Source organism: Uloborus diversus, chromosome 3, assembly GCF_026930045.1.
Source record: "Uloborus diversus isolate 005 chromosome 3, Udiv.v.3.1, whole genome shotgun sequence".
NCBI classification, from domain to species: domain Eukaryota; kingdom Metazoa; phylum Arthropoda; class Arachnida; order Araneae; family Uloboridae; genus Uloborus; species Uloborus diversus.
Window position 1 is genome coordinate 215,968,969 of NC_072733.1, and position 15,811 is coordinate 215,984,779.

The following is a 15,811-nucleotide window of genomic DNA, read 5'->3' on the forward strand; positions in this document are numbered from 1 at the left end:
TCTTAGAGACTAATAGTTTGCAGTATGGGTTATGGAAAGGTAAAACGTGTGCTACTAATTTATTGCATTTCTACGACAAGGTTGCCTTGGCTGATAACAAAAGATAACAAAAAGTGTGTGGATGTTGTTTATATTGATTTTCAAAAAGCTTTTGATAAGATACGGCATGTTGCTCTTCTCAGCAAATTAGCTGATATAGAAATAAGAGGAAAAACTTTACTTTGGGTTAGAAAGTATGGCTGACTGGAAGGAAATAAAGAGTAATTGTGAGAGGAAATCATTCTAAATGGAGTGATGGTTAAGGTGGGATTCCTCAGAGTTCCTTTTAGGGCCTCTCTTGTTTATTATTTTTATGAATGACATCAATGAGAATATTTCTGGAAGCATGAATTGTTTTGCTGATGATGTAAAAGTTATGGGGATTGTAGAAAATGAAGAACAGGTAAAACAGCTTCAAGAGGATTTAGATTATATTACTAAGCGGGCGGATAAGTGGGGTATGGGAGTTAATGTAGGGAAATGTCAAGTGCTACACTTAGGTCATGGAAACAAGCGTACGAGCTATCGTTTACAGGGTTCAGTCATTAGACAGGCATAAAATATTGTTGATCTGGGTATCTTAATAGATCAGGACTTCAAGTTTAGTCAACAGTGCAGCATTGCAAGTAACAAAGCCAACAGAATGCTTGGGTTTATCAATAGATCGATTTCAAACAAATCTAAGAATTTTCTTCTGCCTTTATATAGGAGTTTAGTAAGGCCCCATTTGGAGTATGCTGTGCAGTTTTGGTCGCATCATCTGAGGAAAGATATTTGTGTACTGGAAACGGTTCAAAGAAGGGTAACTAGACTAGTAAAGGGACTTTCAGAATTAGATTATGATACCAGACTTAAAAGGGTTTATATGTGTAGCCAGGAGCAAAGTAGGGTCAGAGGGAACATGATTCAGTTGTTCAAATTTATCAAAATGATTGATGTTAATGGATTGGATTTTTTCACTGAAAGCAGGACGAGGGGTCATTGTTTTAAGCTATTCAAAGTTTAAGCTACCCTGGAAATAAGGAAAACTACTTCTTTAGTAGGGTTGTGGGCACTTGGAACAGCTTACCGGAAGAGGTGGTAATGAGCAAGGGGTGGATAGTTTTAAGAGGGCCATTGATCTTCATTGAGGATTAATAAATTGACTAGGACCTGCCTAGCTGGGCCAAGAGCCTGTTGCTGGTCGTCACATTTGTATTTGTATGAAGTTTAAGGCTCTACAGGGTTTGTCCGGAAAGTAATGAGCCTTATTTTATTGTGACGCAACCGTACACCGCCGAGCGGCGCGACCGCTTGGAAGTGGTGGGGGGAACTGTAAGCTTTCCAGCGAGCCATGCTTCAGTCTCCTCCGAGCTCTGAAACGGTGAGGACGTCATTTTAAGGAGACCCCTGTTTCGCACCCTTGTCATACTAAAAATGGAAAGAACGATTGAACAACGCTACGCGATAAAATTTTGTGTCAAAGTGAACAAAACTGCCAAGGAAACCTTCGATATGCTTCAGGAGGGTTACGGGGAGGCTTGCATGTCCTATTCGCAGGCAAAAAAGTAGCACAAAGCTTTCAAAGAGGGTCGTGAGGATGTCACCGACGAGGCCCGGTCTGGACGCCCTTCAACCTCGAAAACGGACAACAATGTGAGTTGTGTGCGCGAATTGTTGAACTCAGACCGCCGAATGAGTGTTCGTTTGTTGTCAGACTCGTTGAACTTGCCGAAAACAACTGTCCATGAGATTGTGTCGGAAGAATTGGGCATGCGAAAGATTTGCGCAAAACTTGTGCCCACAGTTTTGACCGATGCTCAAAAAACGCATCGCTTGGAAGTCTCCAATGAGATGAAAAAAATGTGTAGGGACAACCCTAATTTTTTGGACAACGTCATCACTGGAGATGAGTCATGTCTTTCTTGTTTCCCAAACTGAAACGAGAGCTGAAGGGGAAACATTGGGACACCGTGGAAACCATCCAGTCTACTACGACGTCACTTCTAAAGAGCTTATCGGTCGAGGACTTCCAGGGAGCCTTCAATTCATGGAAATCGCGCTTAGTCCGGGAGCAAATGGTTTCCCGTGCGATTTTTGTGATACAATTATAGCAGTTAGTTTTTCTGAAAGGTATTTGCATGAGGAAAACGAATTCAGATGTTGCCACCCCCCAAAATGGTGCAGGGGGCTGGGGGGCAGCTATAACTGCCGTGGGGGGCAAGTGATTTCCCGTTCAATTTTTGTGATACAATTCTGTGACTTAGCTTTTCTGAAAGGTATTGGTACGAGAAAACCAAATTTCGATAATGCCAACCCCGAAAATGGTTCAGGGGGGCGGCTATAACTACATTTGGGGGGGCAAGCTGTTTCCCGTTCAATTTTTGTGATACAATTATGGGAGTTAGTTTTTCTGAAAGGTATTGACACGAGGAAACTGAATTTGGATGATGCTACCCCCGTAAATGCTGCAGGGGGGCGGAGGGGGGAAGGGATTATAACTGCATTTGGGGGGCAAGCTGTTTCCCGTTCAAATTTTATGATATAATTATGCGAGTTAGTTCTCCTGAAACGTATTGGCACGAGGAAACCGAATTTAGATGCTGCTAACTCCGAAATTGGTGCTGGGGGGCAGGGGGGGGGGGCGGTTATAACTGCGTTGGGGGCATGTAATTTTTCGTTTAATTTTTGTGATACAATTATGGGAGTTAGTTTTTCTGAAAGGTATTGTCACGAGGAAAACAAATTTGGATGTTGTCAACCCCGAAAATGGGGCAGGGGGGCGGGGGGCGGTTATAAATGTGCAGGGGGGCAAGAGGTATGTTCAATTTTTGTGATGCAATCATGGGAGTTGGTTCTGCTGAAAGGTATTGGCACGAGGAAAACGAATTTGGATGTTGCTATCCCCTAAAATGCTGATGGGGGGCAGGGGGGGTATGACTGCAAACATAACACACTTATATATTCAAAATTTCTCGGTTTACAACAAGTTTTCAAAGTTTAATATGCTTAAATCCACTAATAACAACATTAAATGCAAAAAACTCCGAATTAAATTGCTGACACGTGTTTCGAAGCTATTAAGAGCTCCTTTTTCATTGTAAAAGATGTGAGTTTATGAATGAAAATTCATCCGACTAAAGACGATCTTTCCATTGATAATGGGTTCCTGGTAACAAAGTTTATCATTTCAGTAAAATATTAGGAGGAAGGGGGGGGGGTCCCCCCCCAAATTTTTTGTACAGGTGTTTCTTTCGGTTTCAGAATATAAAGAGTATTTTTGAACAAAACAAAACATTTATTGAAACCGTGACTTTCATAACCGTGACTTCATAATAGATTTACGGAGATAATTAGCAGCATCATACAAACTCCTCATGGTCATGTTTAAATCTTCATCATCATTCTGGGATATCATGTTATTGTCTCGTGCATGCTTCATACTAACAATTTCTGCTTGATTTCTTTTCTGTGGACGGTGAAATTCAATATCTGCAACAGATTTCTGTAGCAATTCTTTTGTTTCTTTCCTTGTAATGGATGGATAAGGGACGTTATTCATAGCACGAATGTTTTCATACGTGGTTTGTACATCAGCCATACTCAATGTACCTGTTTTTAAACATTCTTGAATCATACAAGTAAATTCAATCTCTGACGCACTCTCAGGGGTTCTAGAAGTGTTGGGTGCACTGGCATTAGGACATCGTAGTACATTTGTCACATTCATACATTTGTCAAAACATTGTAAATGGTATCGAATATCGATAGCGTGACCATCTTCAGGGTTTATTGCTGTATTAAGTTTTATCTGGAGGGCTTCATTTCCACTTTTAGCAATAGCATCACTCAGACTTTTTTGAGCATGATCAACCGACAGTTTTCTGAGGGACTTTGCACGTGTCTGACCTTTGTCACAGAAAAAGCATTTCTCTTTATTGAATGGAATGCAATGTGAACGTGTCAGTCTCGATGTGCTACTATTTGTAACAGGTGATGTATGCTGAGCTTGACTTTCATATCGCTTTTTTATGCGTTCAAAATGTCCCTTATGAGTGACATCTTGGTAACAACTTCGATGCCATGATGCCTTGTTGTCAGCCAGTATTTTTGCAGTCATTCCACGCAAACGGATATTAGATGAAACATACTTGACGTTTTCATATTTAGCATTTTCTAGCACACTCTTTAAAACCTTTTCATGTGTGGTAGGGTTAATGATTAGTCCTTCGGTGGATTTCTCTTGACATATAATACATAATGTATAATTAATTCCTATTTTTAGCTTTGTATTTGGTTCAGTGAGATCCATCTGAAAGTGACTAATTGCTTACTAAACTAATAAACGACGTGCGTCAAACTTCTGCATACAATATTTTTATTTTAAATGAGCTAGACTAAAATAAGAATCCCTTCTCCTCTCTTTCTTAAAAATAAATGGTACAACGTTCCCTTGTTGACGAATTTCCATTTCATGTGACTCCAGAGAAAAAGTGGCCAATTAAAGTGTCCAATAAAATATATAATACTGGTGACAGCAATAAATTTCTGTTTTGACCATTTAAAGAGATCTGCTCTTCCCTCTCTGAAACTTGTTCGTGAGAATTTTCTTTCTGAAGAATAAAAAGGTACGGTGTGCTTCATAGAGAAAAGAGATATTGTAAAAAACCAATACTATCACGATCTGATTAGGAAAATGAGACCCATCAAGTTGCTTTGTAGAATAACTAGAGACATATAGGTTGTAAAACTGGACATGCCGATTCCGTGAGAACTGGATCAGATTTTGACATTGTTGCTTTTGGAAAAAATGACCGCCAACCAAGAATTGAAGATACACTAGGCCGCAATACAAAGGGAAGGAAGAGATAAGCAAAATTAAAGGCGGCGGCAAGGAACACATGTTAAGCTCTCGTAACAATGCCTTTGTCCTCCGCTTCTATGAGTACAAAGGAGAAAGGAGCGCTTCTATGAGTACAAAGGAGAAAGGAGAAAAAAGACCTCCTTCGACATATGTTTGTTTCTTTAATGTACGACCACCATGGTATTGGAAATTTCATCCAAGCGCTCCCACCACTTAGTTAAAATTTACTTTAAAAAAAGGAGAAAAACTCAAACGAAAAAACATTATTCTTTCAGAGCTGGGGTCGTCAAAGCCGTCATTTGGGGGGGGGGGCTTAACACTGCCCCCCCCCCCAAAATGATAGGCCTGGGTAAAGGGTACAAATTTATTTCGGGAGAGGAAATATATACAAAGAATAATAAAGTACACAAATACAATTTTGCATTTTTTTAATCAACGGGGGGGGGACCCCCCTTCCTCCTAATATTTTTTACTGAAATGATAAACTTTGTTACCAGGAACCCATTATCGATGGAAAGATCGTCTTTAGTCGGATGAATTTTCATTCATAAACTCACATCTTTTACAATGAAAAAGGAGCTCTTAATAGCTTCGAAACACGTGTCAGCAATTTAATTCGGAGTTTTTTGCATTTAATGTTGTTATTAGTGGATTTAAGCATATTAAACTTTGAAAACTTGTTGTAAACCGAGAAATTTTGAATATATAAGTGTGTTATGTTTGCAGTCATACCCCCCCCCTGCCCCCCATCAGCATTTTAGGGGATAGCAACATCCAAATTCGTTTTCCTCGTGCCAATACCTTTCAGCAGAACCAACTCCCATGATTGCATCACAAAAATTGAACAGAATACCTCTTGCCCCCCTGCACATTTATAACCGCCCCCCTGCCCCATTTTCGGGGTTGACAACATCCAAATTTGTTTTCCTCGTGACAATACCTTTCAGAAAAACTAACTCCCATAATTGTATCACAAAAATTAAACGAAAAATTACATGCCCCCAACGCAGTTATAACCGCCCCCCCCCTGCCCCCCAGCACCAATTTCGGAGTTAGCAGCATCTAAATTCGGTTTCCTCGTGCCAATACGTTTCAGGAGAACTAACTCGCGTAATTATATCATAAAATTTGAACGGGAAACAGCTTGCCCCCCAAATGCAGTTATAATCCCTTCCCCCCTCCGCCCCCCTGCAGCATTTACGGGGGTAGCATCATCCAAATTCGGTTTCCTCGTGTCAATACCTTTCAGAAAAACTAACTCCCATAATTGTATCACAAAATTTGAACGGGAAACAGCTTGCCCCCCCAAATGTAGTTATAGCCGCCCCCCTGAACCATTTTCGGGGTTGGCATTATCGAAATTTGGTTTTCTCGTACCAATACCTTTCAGAAAAGCTAAGTCACACAATTGTATCACAAAAATTGAACGGGAAATCACTTGCCCCCCACGGCAGTTATAGCTGCCCCCCAGCCCCCCTGCACCATTTTGGGGGGTGGCAACATCTGAATTCGTTTTCCTCATGCAAATACCTTTCAGAAAAACTAACTGCTATAATTGTATCACAAAAATCGCACGGGAGCTAAAATTTGACCGTTTGCTCCTCGACTAGCTGGCAAAAGTGTATCGACGCAGAAGGGTCGTACTTTGAAGATTTTTAAGTATTTGTAAGAATCTGATCATTAAAAGTATTTTTTAAAAAATGAGGCTCATTACTTTCCGGACAAACCCTGTATGTGAAAATCTGTTCAGATCACATTGCTCGATGACACAGGAGAGTTCTTTACTATATTAATGTGGGTGTAATAAAAATGATAAAAAACAGATTAAAAGACAATATTTTATTCTCAATTTCAATGTCAATTCAGCATACAGAAAAAAAGGTTCAAATTTCGTCCGTAGTTCAATTTTCGAAGGTATCGTCCTCCAGGATGATGCAGCTTCCGCTGTCATACGCGATGGCAGAAAAAACTTTTCCAATCAAGCACGACGAGACTCTAGGGTTGCAGCAATCTTCAGCTTCTTCTGCCTCTATCAGCGATTCCGGACATCGGCCCCAGCAGCATAAGGATCTATCTAAAAAGAGAAAAGTTTCACATTAATATAGAAAACTTAACATACACTGCTCGACATTGAAAATGCAACACCAAAGAAGGAGTGGTCAGAAAGCGATGAAATTTGGAAAAAAGACAAAGACAGCAAGGAATAATAAATGATCTTAATTTCAGAATGATAGGCAGAATACAGAGCGAGAACGGCGTCGGCTCAGTACCTCGTAGGACCACCGCGGACAGCGATACACAAAGAAACACGTCTAGGCATAGAGTCAACAGGGGTGCGGATGGTGTGCAGAGGGATGGCTCTCCATTCCCTTTCAACCACTTGCCACAGTTCGTCTTCTGAACGTGGTAGGGACAGAGTCTGCAAACGGCGTCCAATCACATCCCACACATGTTCGATTGGTGACAGGTCAGGAGAGTATGGTGGCCAGGGAAGCATATGTGTACCTTAGAGAGCATGTTGGCAGATGCGAGCACTGTGTGGTCGGGCGTTATCCTGCTGAAAAATTGCATTAGGTAGCCTTGAAGGTAAGAGATTGCCACCGGCCGCAGCACATTATCCAAGTATCGTTGGGCCGTCATAGTGTCCTGAATACGAACTAGAGGTGATATGGAATTGTACGCAATTGCGCCCCAAACCATTATGCCACGTTGTCGTGCGGTAAGACGTTCCACAGTTACTGCTGGATTAGATCTATATCCAGTGTTAGTCGCCGCATACGTGTGTGGCGTTTTTAACGTTTTTCAAATCTTTAAACACAATATTTTTCTCATAAAAGAGTGTTTAAACCAAAAGAACCGGACTTTTACTTCTTGATCTTTTAATTTTTAAAGTTCTGTAATGTACGTCAGACTTGTGATACTGCAAAATACTTTCCATGTTTAGGAATGCGTGATTTTAATTTTCCTTTTATTTTTTATTTATTGTAGATAGCTATGATTATGAGGAAATAAATTTACAAGAATTTATTCTTGGAAATTTTTAATAACTGTCTGAACTACCACAGTAAATTATTTGTTTGATTATTTATACCAAGGCCCATTTTTTTGTATTGTATTTCTTTTAATATAGTAGAACCTCCCTCAAGGGACACGTCCGAATAAGGGACACCTCTATTTAAGGGACATTTTTTCTGTCCCAGTCCTTTTGAATACGGACCTCCATGTATTTACCTCTAATTAAGGGACACTCTATTTAAGGGACAGTCACAGAGGAAAAAAAAATACTCTACAAGTGCATAAGAAAGATTGAATTTGCTCAATTCAAGTTCCACCTTTCCTCTAAAAATTAATTTAGGAGAGTTTAACGTTAACATACGTTAAAGAAATATATTGTACAAGTCTTGCTGAAAGTTAAATGCACGATTTATCCACCAAGATATTTATTCAAGTAGGCTCAAGGCCGAAGGGGAGGGCACAAACTGAGTAGCTTTTTACATCAAAATTGAAATGTGAACACTAATTGTAATTCACAATGTCTTGCATTGTAAATTACGTAACATGAAGCAAATTCATGCAATGAATTACTTCAAAATAATTGCTTCAAATTAAAAACTTGAAAAATTTATTATGTGTGAATTTTATTTAGTTGTGTATGAAAAATGCATAGTATTTAATCTTAACCGTTAGTCTAAGTTCATAAAAAAAAAATTATATTGAGTTAACACATTGCATGCATAAACTAAAATACCTTCGAAGGGACACAATATTTGGTCCCATTAATGTCCCTTATTGAGAGGTTCTACTGTAGTTTCAAACAATATTCTCCTATAGAAATCTCTACGTATGAGGAAATGAAATTCCAAGATTTTACTCTTAATTATTTAATTAATTACGAAGAAATTAGGTACCAATATGAACCTAAAATAAAAAAATTTCTTATAAAAAAATGTTTAAACCAAATAAACCCGGTTTAAACCAAAAGAGCCGGTTTTTTACCAACCCTGAGACCAATTTTAGGAGGAGTACTGGTTACGAGGGTCTAAATGGTTTAGTTCTGTCTAAGGCCCCTATTTATACTGCGACTCTAGTTTTGTCTGAGGGAACACACAGTGGCATCAAAAACTGATTTGTAAAAAAATGTTAAAAAATGAAGAGGTATTTTTAAATTTTTAATTTTAAGATTTGAAAACTTTTTTGCGTAAATTTAGGTGAATTATTTACACTTTTGTAGTTGAAGTATATCAGTATTTCTTTTTCTAATTAAAGAGATATTTTAATCATATTAGTCACAGGGCTGCGGAGTTGGAACAGAAATTGCAGACTCCGACTCCTGGATTTTGAAACGTCCGACTCCGGCTTTTTCATTATTACTTTTTTTTCAAATCCTCCTTCCTCATGGGAAGGGGGGAAATTCCCTAAACAGAGATTGAAATATTAATACCTTTTTGTGAAAGTTTCGCGATGTATTTTATTGTAAACCTAAGATGTATACAACGTTAGAAATTCAATTTGAAAATCAAATTACCTAATAGTTGCTATTTCTAAAGTGAGATTACTTAAATATTAAAGGGAAGCAAATTAAACCTAGTCAATTTTTTTAAATGGGATTTTTAACTAATAGATGTTGATCAAATCCTGTGCTTTCAAATTTTGAAAGCTTTACTTGATTTTTTTTTTTTTTTTTTTTGCTTAGTCAAAAAACTTTTCTCGACAGGGGGCGGTCCTCCCACCACATGGGTGACACCCCATCTGGTGGATACCACCTCAACTTAATCTCAGAGTTTATAAAAATTGAAATACTCTGATTCTGAAAAATTTCCCCAATAATATCCCCGTAAATCTAAAATTTCATCTTAAAAATTCCAACGAAAATATTGCATTATATTCGGGGGAGAGGGCGGGTACATGTTCGTCTGTAGCGAATTTTACCCAAAGTGTGGCGGTATACAGCTTTGTACGAATAGCTTTTACTATAGCTACATTTCTTGGCTCAATTTTTAATTTTAGTTTCATTGGCAGCTTTAGAATTAACCTTAATAAGAAGATTTTAGGATTAACTACAATTATTGAGCGTTATAACCAAGAAATCATGTATTGATTTTATTTTGAACTTTTTAGTGATAACGAAGCTTTCTTAAATTAAGTCTTTAGATTTAAAAAAAAAACATTTATATTCTATCGGATCTTTTGGATTTTCACTTTTGGGCCAAACCAACACTTATTTCAATTTACCAAGCACCCTCAGAAGTTTCCGGACTTGCTGAAGTGATTCATACATTCCTTTTACTATTTTATAACTGAGATCGAGGTAAAAAATATATTATTTTGATTTGAAAGTGGATTACTTAGGAAATGTTAAGCAACAAAACTGTTTGCTGACAGTTGCTGTCACTTAAATAAAGTTTAAAAATAAGCAAACTAGCAAACGGCGTAGGTAGCCGTTACAGAAAGCTCGATAAACAATCAAGCCAGCTGGTTGCCACAATGACAAGCATTTTCTTATTAGTAGCATGTAATCAAATTAATAGGTAGTCAGTTTTGTAAAAAAAATGCAAGAAGAGTCGGTAAAAATTAAAGAAATAAATAAACCCGGAGTCGGTAGATTTTCGAACGATTCCTTTATCCCAAAATCAGTTCGACTCTGACTCCACAGCCCTGATTACTCATTCGTAAATTCTGAGGTAATTTATCCCTTTCAAAAATTCTTAGTATTTCTCAGAATCACAAGTAGCAGTGTACTGGTATTTTACAATAAGAAATATTAATTAACAATCATCAATAATTAAAATGATCTAGAACTATGTGTATTGAATTAGCGATTTAATGACAAATAGCTTATTTGATAGTCTCTCTCTGCTAACTATTGAAATACCAGTGGTTCCATGAAAAAAGTGAGCATTAAAAAGGGTGCCACTAATAAAAAAAAAAAATGCTGTGATAGGGTAATATCCGCGTCATTATCCATCAGATATAAACAGAATGTAATTTGGAGATATGTAGCTGTGTGGGTAGTTGTGCATAGTGATGTGGATCGGGTAGGTAAATATTTTTTGGGTATTTACCAAAGGCCTGGGTAAATAAGCAAAAACAGAGTATTTTACAAAAAAATGCAGAAAGTGAACGGGAATTTTTTTTTAAAAAACGTAAATATGAAATAATTGATCAAACTGATACATACATATGTATTACACAGTTTATAATATTTTTTATTGAAAAACTTGATGAAATTATGAAAGAAACATATCCAAAGATGAATGAAGAGAAAGAAGAATGAACCAAAGAATCTTTCTTTTCAATGTCATAATTGGAGAAGTATAAGCAATTCAATGATGAACTTCAGGATTTCAAAATCACAATCTAGGTTAGTCATATCCAAAATGGAAAAAAAAAGAAGCATAAGGGATGTTTGAAAGAATAAACTGAGAAGTTATTCAGACTATGATCTTATTTATTTATTTTATTGCTGTTTAAGTGATAACGTGCAAATATAGAAACAGTTTTCACATTAATAAGCCAAAAAAAAAAAAGAAGTCAAAATATTGTTATCTGCTGCCTACCTTATTTGCATTTGCTCCCCGTTACTTCATGATGAAAATTTATTCAAACTATTTTTAATACATGCAGGTAGTAGATGTAGGGTGGGAAGGTAAATATTTTTTTGTAAATCCCTAGTAATTGCGCACTTTACAAAAAAAATTAGGTGATGTCAAAAGGTGATGATTTTCTTTTTAAAACATAAACCGTAAAATGAAAGATTAAAAAATTTATATAGTATAGTAATGGAAATAATAAGTTATATTAATTTATATTAGTTTATCTCAACGAAAATCTCATTTACAAGCTTATGAAAGAGTAAAAGTAGGTCTTTTTATTTGTTTCATGTTTATGTACTTCCCAGGGGTTTTCTCTTGCCATTGAGTTCATTTGTCTTTTCTTGTTGTTTGAATTTGTTCTAATTAATAACTGTGTGATTTTTTAATTATTTTTGGCTTCAGTTATCCCCTTTGCTTGACTTGTGGATATCGGGGTACTAGTGCTGTATTTTAGGCATTTTGCCTGCACCACTCACGTAACATCTAGTGGTTTTTCCCTCCCCCCTGATGAGGCGCCAGGGTGTTTTGTGATTTTGATTCAATTTTATATTCTTTTTTGTTCAAATTTTATATTGCTATCAAATTTTATTTACTATTAAATTTATTGTCTACCAGTATCAACGTGCTGCCTGTTGAACTGAGTAGTGAAGCTTGATTCAATTTAGGTTGAATTGTCCAGGTTTAAAATGCAGATTATGTTAATGTTTCTTAATATATATATATATATATATATATATATATTAGGGTGGTCCTTATTTATATGAGAAAATTTTTTCTTCGGAATTCAACAAGTGACGCCCCCTTAGTTTTGTGACACTATAATAAAAAGTAATCGGTGCAAAATTTGAAGTCGATTGGTCAATAATAACACGTGCCCCTAGGACGTTGAACTCTAACACTTTTGATAATTTTCCCACATACCTTCGAGTTTTTACTTCAGGCTCCGTACATTGTGTCTCCTAGGTTTGCAAAATATTTTTTACAGCGAGGTAGCACTAAAATTAAACTTTTGAATTAATTCACATCATCTAAAGATTTTACATTGAATAAGAATGAAATAGTGCTTTAGAAACTTTACCTTAATCGTACACGTTTCTCAGTGTATTTCAATCGGGTGCATTTTTTCCCCGATAATCTTGGACTGTCTGTAAAGTACTAAATTGCTTTTGTGACTCATGTTCGGTAAATTGATTGGGAAATTCTTCGATTAATAGTGCTCCTCTTTCAGTTGTATCATTCACAACTTTCAGCATTTCAACAATATCTCTTCTTTTTAAATAGCTTCCATCATTTTGCCATGAATCAGGATCAAATAGGAAAACATCTTTTGGTGTTTGTAACTTATCAAACAGTTTTATAGACTTGTAATTGATTCTATAAAGAGAAAGATCTTTACTTAAGAAAGTATTTCAAATCATCGACTGTTATCTGAATTTTTTATACAGTCATCAGTCACGTCTTCCTTTTCAGCAAGCATTTTTTTGGAGTAGTTTTTTCCTATCTTCAAAGTTAATTCCTACATCAATACGGACAAAGCTACTAGTTCATCCCTTAAGTACCATAAGTGTGATTTATGAATTTTCCAATCACTGTTTCTGCTGCGTGTTTGTCATCATTTTGTACACTGCTAGTTTTTTAGACACATTATCTTCAAGGGCCTAGATTGGGTACTGCGGAAAACCATATTTTCATACAACATTACATGTAAAACAACATTTACAGGCATTCTCTTCATGTAAGGTCAATTTAAATTGTTTCCTAAATATATAAATATTCAAACAATAAATTCCTTTTGCCACCCATCTGGTTCAGGAATAAGCTTCAAGTTGCCGAAAACATAACCCTGTAGGAGGGACGACTTTACAAAGAAGTAACTATTACACGTTATGAGAATTCTCTGTAATATTTCTCAATTCCGCTTTCTACGAACAATATCATGTCATCAACTTCGTCTTCTAGAATTTAAGTGGTATGTGTACTTGATTGAAATGTTATAAGTTCTGAATGATGGAGATCTTTCCACAAAATTTTGAAGCGCTGCGCTTAAATAATGAAATATCGAGTCTAGAACTAAGAAAGACAAGAACTTCTTTAAAGACATCCTGCAGTACGATTTCAAGTGCATGATGATGGCAATCCAAATGTAATATATCACCGTTCAGCTTTTGCTCTAAAAAATTACATGCACAATTTATACGGCCGGTATTGTAAGCCGTTGTATCAAACACTACAGCTTGAACAGTTAGCAATAAAGAACAACCATCTAAAATATCATATACAACTGAAGAAATATCTCAGAAATTCTGAGTAGCTGTCCATTATTGGGACCTGAAGCTATCACGGTAAGCCTATCGGCGTTTTTTTCCCATTTACATCTGGATGTAGCTTTGTATCCCTGTGAATAACTAAAAAATCTAAATTTAAATTCATGAAATTCGATTTTACCTCTCGAAGCCTTCTCTTGCTCTCTTAAAGGATGTACGATTGATCATAAAATCATTTGGATTTAAATTTACTGCATCTACATAGACTGTTAATACATAAACAGCATCTTTGTCCCTAATATGGGACTTGTCTAACATTGATGAAATGCGAGTAGATATCAATAGTTGTCAAGCTTTTTTGCGTTGTGGTAGACCAGATATAGAAAAAAGTTTCAACAGGTAAGGATAGATATCCCTTTCGGTTTTCTAAATCTTGTGAATTTCAAGAAGAATTTGATGATAATAAAGGACTGTGTACTGAAAAAGAAGACGAAGTATAGATTTTTACATTATTCCGATCTGGAACTCCTTTAAATTTATATTTTAGCTATGGAAAATAGAGTATATTTTTGAGGTAGAATAATCGAGGATTTTTCAAAATTTATATTTTAAGAATGCATAAACATTTAAGTATATTTATAACTAAAGAACTGCGAATTAAAATATAATTGCCATTACTTATACTTATAGCATTGAAACCTAGCGACCCTATTTGCCACACTTTTTACATACACAGAAAATTTTCTAAATCAACACCCCCTAAAGCCTGGAGGAGGCAATTTGTTGTTGTCAAAGATCATTCATTAATGGCCTTTAGAATCTCTTGTGTCCCTCTTGGTGGAAAAAAATGTCCCCCTGACGCTTGGTTTGAAACGAGCGCGAATAGCCTGTCCCAAGGCCATAAGTGTACATGTACCATCTGTAATACGTAAAATTTGACAGAATGAAAGTGAGAATGGTTCGTCTGGAAGTAGCAACATCTATCGAGGTTCAAAATTACTTTAAATATGAAACATAAGAATATTTTTGCATAAAAATGAGAAAATCCGCAATTTCTTCTTCGAAACTCAAAGAAGGGGGCCCTAGGGGCACGGGTTAATATTCATGGATTGCCTTAAAATTTTGCATGGATCATTTGTATAACGGAACAAATTGAGGGGGCGTCGCGTAAAATATCTGCAACCTCAAAAATAAGGACCACCCTAATATATATATATATAAATAATAATAATAATAATAAAAGTGAAAAATATTGAAAAGACCACACCAAGAGCCCATAGATGCGCAACGCAGCAAAACTAAAAAGCCAAGTAAATATAAAATTAAACAATTAGAATTTCAAATATTAAACAAATTATAAATAATAAATGATGATAAAAAGGAAAAATGCAAACAGCTATTAAGTAGGAATAGATAAAGAGTGAATCCAGAGCTCATCAGCCGTGGAGGATTCATTTATTATGGTCGAAAGACCAAAATTTTAACTATGAACTAGAAGAGAATGTTTAAGCTCCATTCTCTTCTAGTTCATAGTTAAAATTTTGATCTTTCGACCATAATGAATGAATCCTCCACGGCTGATGAGCTCTGGATTCACTCTTTATCTATTCTTACTTAATAGCTGTTTGCCTTTTTTCCTTTTTATCATAATTTATTATTTATAATTTGTTTAATACAGTGAAACCTGTGTAAGTTGACCACCTGCGGTGCAGTACTTTGGTGGTCAACTTAGACAGGTGGCCAACTTATAAAGGGTGGTACTGATTTTTTTTTTTTTTTTTTTTTTGCATCATGCATTTTGACTAATTCACACTTACTTTTTCTGTTCAACTCACTTTCATTGTTTAACATTACTTTGAAACAATACTTGAAAATGTTATTCAAATATTTTTGTTTTTTTTTACTATATTAGACACTGTAGTTTTAGAAATTCCATATGTGTGAGTCAATTTTCTCCTGCTCTCCCCCTTTTGAATTAACTTTAATATTTCATACTTTTTATAAATCTCAAGTTCATCTAATTTTCTTTTTGAAGCCATTTTATGTAAAACTTATAACACAAAGAGCAACAA

The 15,811-nt window shown here is 36.1% G+C and overlaps 1 protein-coding gene across 1 annotated transcript in view; it reads right to left on the bottom strand.

Annotated features, from left to right (window-relative positions):
• Positions 1–6,783: 6,783 nt before the first annotated feature.
• LOC129219173 (serine/threonine-protein phosphatase 6 regulatory ankyrin repeat subunit A-like) overlaps positions 6,784–15,811 on the bottom strand; it is a 42,803-nt gene continuing 33,775 nt past the window's right edge. The window contains exon 4 of the mRNA XM_054853493.1: positions 6,784–6,956. Within this exon, the coding sequence (XP_054709468.1) occupies positions 6,784–6,956 (173 nt within the window). The remainder of the gene's footprint in view (positions 6,957–15,811) is intronic.